At 35.4% G+C, this 5,000-nt stretch overlaps 1 protein-coding gene across 3 annotated transcripts in view; it reads left to right on the top strand.

Moving 5' to 3' along the window:
- Positions 1–4,899, top strand: part of LOC122341050 (endoplasmic reticulum metallopeptidase 1) — a 16,398-nt gene extending 11,499 nt beyond the window's left edge. For 2 of the 3 annotated variants that reach the window (XM_043234364.1, XM_043234366.1), the window contains exons 11-15: positions 283–435; positions 532–734; positions 816–931; positions 1,604–1,767; positions 1,851–3,790. In XM_043234364.1, coding sequence (XP_043090299.1) covers positions 283–435; positions 532–734; positions 816–931; positions 1,604–1,767; positions 1,851–2,021 — 807 coding nt within the window. In that variant the 3' untranslated portion in view covers positions 2,022–3,790. Of the gene's footprint in view, positions 1–282; positions 436–531; positions 735–815; positions 932–1,603; positions 1,768–1,850; positions 3,791–4,398 lie in introns of those variants that run through there. The other variant, XM_043234365.1, reaches the window with a different exon arrangement.
- Positions 4,900–5,000: the final 101 nt, after the last annotated feature.

The raw sequence follows: 5,000 nt of genomic DNA, 5'->3' as shown, positions 1-5,000 counted from the left end.
ATTTAAATTTTCAGAAATTAAAATATTCTAAAATTCTGGTTGAAAACATTAAATATTTGAATTCGGAAATCCAAATGAAAAAAAAATTCAGATCCAAATATTCAGATTGAAACATTCACATAAAAAAAAAAAAAAAACAATTTAAAAAATTCAAATTCAGATCAATCAATCAATCAATCAATCAATCAATCAATCATTTTTATTTATAAGATATTTAGATTCAAAAGATCTACTTGAGAAATGAAAAATGTGCTTCAGCGTCCTGCTTCTTCCTCTCCACAGATGCACTTCATCTATCTGAGCCGCAGCACGAAGCGGATCTTGGCCGGTCTGGGCTCAGTGTTCGCTCTGATGTTTGTCCTGGTCTGCTGTGGTCAGTTCTTCCCGTACTCCGCTGACCCGTCCAGCCCCAGGCCCAAGCGCATCTTCATCCAGGTACCGCCCTCGCCGGGTGTCCTGTGTGTGTGTGTGTGTGTGTGTGGTGCAGTGACGTGACTGAGTGTGTGTGTGTGTGTGTGTGTGTGTGTCCAGCACAGCACGCGTGTGTTTCACGCTCCGGACGGCTCGGTGCAGCGGTCAGACTCCGGTCTGTGGATCAATAGTCTGGACTACAGCGGGATGCAGCACGTCACGCCTCTGGTTCCTGAGATCAACGACAGCGTCCGCTCGCGCTGCTCCGAGCAGCTGCCCTACTGCGGCTTCCCCTGGTTCCTGCCGGTCAAGTTCCTGGTCAAGTGAGTCCGAGAGGTGTGTGTGTGTGTGTGTATGTGTGTGTGTTCAGATCAGCTGTGAACCTCCGCTTCCTCTGATTACAGGAAGAACTGGTACCTTCCCGCTCCTCCGGTCGCTCCTCGAGATCCGCTCGAGTTCAAGCTCTTGTCCAGACACGAGAACGAGTGGGGAAGCGTTAAAATCAGCTTCCAGGCCAAAGGTCAGAGTTCAGAGTCTTCATCTCTAATTCTTCAAAAGCTGCTTTGTGCATCATAAAACTAATTTGAGTTATTATTTATAACATTAGTGCAGGTTTAATAAAAATGAATCAAAATATTAACATTTATCATATACTGTATATAAAACTAAAAATAATAATCAACAATGTTGATGACTTTATTCTTCAAAAGCATTTTTTTAGCAATAATATCTCATATTATTATATTTAATTAAATAAAAATATCTAATTAAAAAATATTCAATTATTATATTACAAGTATTGGCTTGTTTTCATTTACAATACCGTTTTATTTACATTTTTAAATCGTGTATATAATTATAATTTTTCATTTACAGATTTATATAGAAATACACATCATTACATAAATAGTATATAGTATATGAATGACATATTATTGTAAACATACCTGAAATTGTATACATACGTTCATATTTGTTTTATATATAAATATACATTGGTTATTTAGAATAATGATACATTTAATCATTTAATAAAAATAATTTATTGCAAATATAAACATTTTTAACTTATAAATGTGATGTTTTTAAAAACATTACTTAAATGGTCTATTTTTGTGTATTATTTAAACTGCTCTCTTAATGCACCGTTGGCTGTATGTAACGTTCACATCACGAGGCTGTTCTCCTTCAGGTCCGACTCACATGTCTCTGTACGTGCGTCCTGCCGCCGGAGCGTCTCTGATTGGCTGGTCGTTCGGAGACGGGACGCCGAGCTTCGATCTGAGCGGAGAGTACTTCATCTTCTACTCTCACGGCCTCGGGGCCCCGGCCTGGAGCTTCTGGTTCGAGGTCCAGGTGAGTGTGTGTGTGTGTGTGTGTGTGTGTGTGTGTGTGTTAGACTGCGCTCATCATCTCATTGTGTGTGTGTGTTTCTTCAGCGCTCCTCAGACGCGTCTCCAGACGAGGATCTGATCTCTCTGGCCATCTCCTCTCATTACTTCTCCGGTCCGGACCGCCGCTCCGAGCCCCTCGAGGCTTTACTCCAGAGATTCCCGGCCTGGGCCTTTCCTTCAGCCTGGGTCAGCACGTACCACATGTACAGATACTGACACACACACACACACACACACACACACACTCTCACTCACTCACTCACTCACTCACTCTCTCACACACACACACACACACACACACTTTACTGCAGACCCATCAACTCCACACCAGCTCCTTCATTCACAAACCAACTGACGGTGCTTTTATTTCATTTTTTATTCATTTCATTATTTTATTGTATTTCATTTTTTTTTTTTACTTTTTTGTTTCTTTGTATTTTTATTTTATTTGTCTGGGTTTGTACTTCAACATAAAATCGAAAGAAAGACGTTAAAATTAATTTAGCATTATGATTACTAAACCTTACCTATCAGACATTATGACATATTTTCTTTATGACAATTGAACACGTTTCGCCCCAAATTTTTATTTGAATTATATTTTTATTTTAGAATCCTCATTGTTTTATTGAGACAATACAATGGTTTAAATATTGTTTAATTAACTTTTTTGTAATTCTCATTTTTGTTTTTAATTTTGATTCTTATAAATTAAATACCATAATTTACTATATTCAAAAATAAATATTTAAATCATTGTATCAGGGAAAAAGCATATTATAAAAACCATTTTTTTAATACTAAAAAATACTTTTGCTTTTGTTTCTAATAATATAATTTTTTTATATAATTTTTTTAATGTTGTATATTTATTTTGATAAAGTACAAAATTATTTTGATAATAAATATACAATATTTTTTACAATATAAAAAAAATATTAAAAAATCAAATAAATAAAAGATAACAATTTTTTTTAACAAGTAATCAGAATTTTGAATCGGGTCTTTAATTGTCATAAAAACAATCAATAATGTCTGAACAGTTCAGATTTTTTTTGTGTGTTTATTTGGACTGATATGAGCGACGGACCTGATGATGTCATTTCCTGTTCATGATCTTGTGTCAAATGTCCTTCTGGCATGAAAAGGACTAATGCAAGTGTTTTTCCTCGTTCTCTCTCTCTTATGCAACGTTATTGTCAGGCTGAGTTCAGAAACACGGTATTACCGCAGTAAACGCTCCTCAATGTGCTCAAAACCCAAGTGCTTTTTTTATTTATTCATGTTTGATTATTTATGTTTAAATGGGAGATAAAATGGTTTAAATGTTCTTCTTCTGGACTGAACTGGATTTGAAGCCTTAAGCTTTAACCATAACTAACCGTTATTATTAATACAGTAAAATTACTGTAAGTCCTATACAATCTTTGTCCTTTTTCTGAGATTTTTATCTTCAACTTTCGAGCCTGAGCACTGAGAAACGTTTCTCCGTCGCAGATTCGAGATGAATGTGGAAATCAGACGAATGTTTAATTAATGCTGTTCATGACTAACGAACCTACGGTGATCTCGTTGTTTTGTGATGAAAGTGGACATGAATTGTGAATGACAGGCTGGTCTTGAACGGTTTAACCGGGTTCTTCACTAACTAACTAGTGTTACACCTGCATGTCTGACTTGAGCAAACTAAAGCAATGAGACGCAAACGCTGCACATCGCTGTAAAAATACAGTCGTTAATACTGTGATCACGTGACAAAGCTGTAAATATTTTTGATAACGTTTAATTTTTCAACTAGTCATATTCTGAAATGTTTTCTCGTCACATAAACGCTGTAGCGTTGATCTCCACAAACCACTTGAGTCATTGTTTAATCCTTTATTAATGTGTTTTCTGTGTCATTTCTAATGTTCTGATTCATGTTTATCTATCATTTGCTGATCTGTATTGTTCTTCTGAGATGAATATAATTTCTAACAAATTCATTTTTGATCTGTCATTTGTCGTTTTCGTTCACCTTTCATTAAATTGGTTATTTTTTAAAAATGCAAGCAAAATTTATGCAAATTGGTACTTATATATATATATATATATATGTGTGTGTGTGTCAGCTGTTTTTTTTTTTTATTTGTATACTTTTGAAAAAATTGGATCTGTAAGCCTTTGCAATGTCTCTTTTGCATTTATTTGATCAAAAAAAAAATTATAACATTTTGAAATAACGTGTAATTTATTTCTGATTACTCCAGTCTTCAGTGTCACATGATCTTCAGAAATCAATAATATACAGATATGAAATATTTCTGATCAGTGTTAAAAGCGGTTCAATATTTTTGTGGAAATACATTTATTTATTTTTTAGGATATGCAGATGATTTGAAAGTTCAAAGATTAGCATTTATTCTTTTATAACAGCTTTACTTTCACTTTTAATCCATTTAATGCATCCTTGATTAAAAAAAAGAAGAAAAAAAAAAGGAATATCTTCAGAAATGCAGCTTCACGTGCCATTAATTTTTTGAAGCAAATGAAGAAAAAAAAAATAACAGCAGACATGATGTTTAAAAAATAATTTATTGTTCTTTCTGTACAGGAAATATAGAAAACGGAGTAGAAAAGTTATTGTCCAGGAAACTCTCTGTACACTGCATTGAGAAGAAACTTTAAACTGTACAGATGAAGAAGTCGAGAGTACCGACTCAAACAAACCCGCAGAAACCAGATCAAACCCTCAGTCCACGTCAAAACCACATCAGAGGGATTGTGGGTAATCTGTACCGTGAACGCGTCCGTGAAGCTCTTTGGTTTGTGAAGGACATGATGATCAGGAATACTGCGTCGGGGGAGAAAGCGCTCGGCGTGGCTGGTTTAAGGGCTTTTGGGCACTTGTCAGCTGGTTTGAGAGTCACTGAACCAGATTAAACCAGATCGGACCGGTCTAAGCTGCTCGTTTGAGCCGATCGGGGGGAAATAAAATGATAAAATAAAGATGCATCTCATTAAAGCTGCTAAATACTCCAAGACGACTGTCAATAATGCATAAGAACTACAAGTAGAATAATAATAATAATATAATAATAATAATAATAATAATACAAAGGCATTGATACATGAAGATGATTTGGTCCGTTGTGAAGGCAGCGCTAACGAGACGAACACTGAACACATTAATACTGACGATCCGTTCACGTCTCT

The sequence above is a fragment of the Puntigrus tetrazona genome, unplaced genomic scaffold, assembly GCF_018831695.1.
Source record: "Puntigrus tetrazona isolate hp1 unplaced genomic scaffold, ASM1883169v1 S000001111, whole genome shotgun sequence".
In the NCBI taxonomy this organism is placed as follows: Eukaryota; Metazoa; Chordata; class Actinopteri; order Cypriniformes; family Cyprinidae; genus Puntigrus; species Puntigrus tetrazona.
The sequence above is the reverse complement of the archived record's forward strand: the minus strand, read 5'-3'. Positions and strand labels throughout refer to the sequence as shown.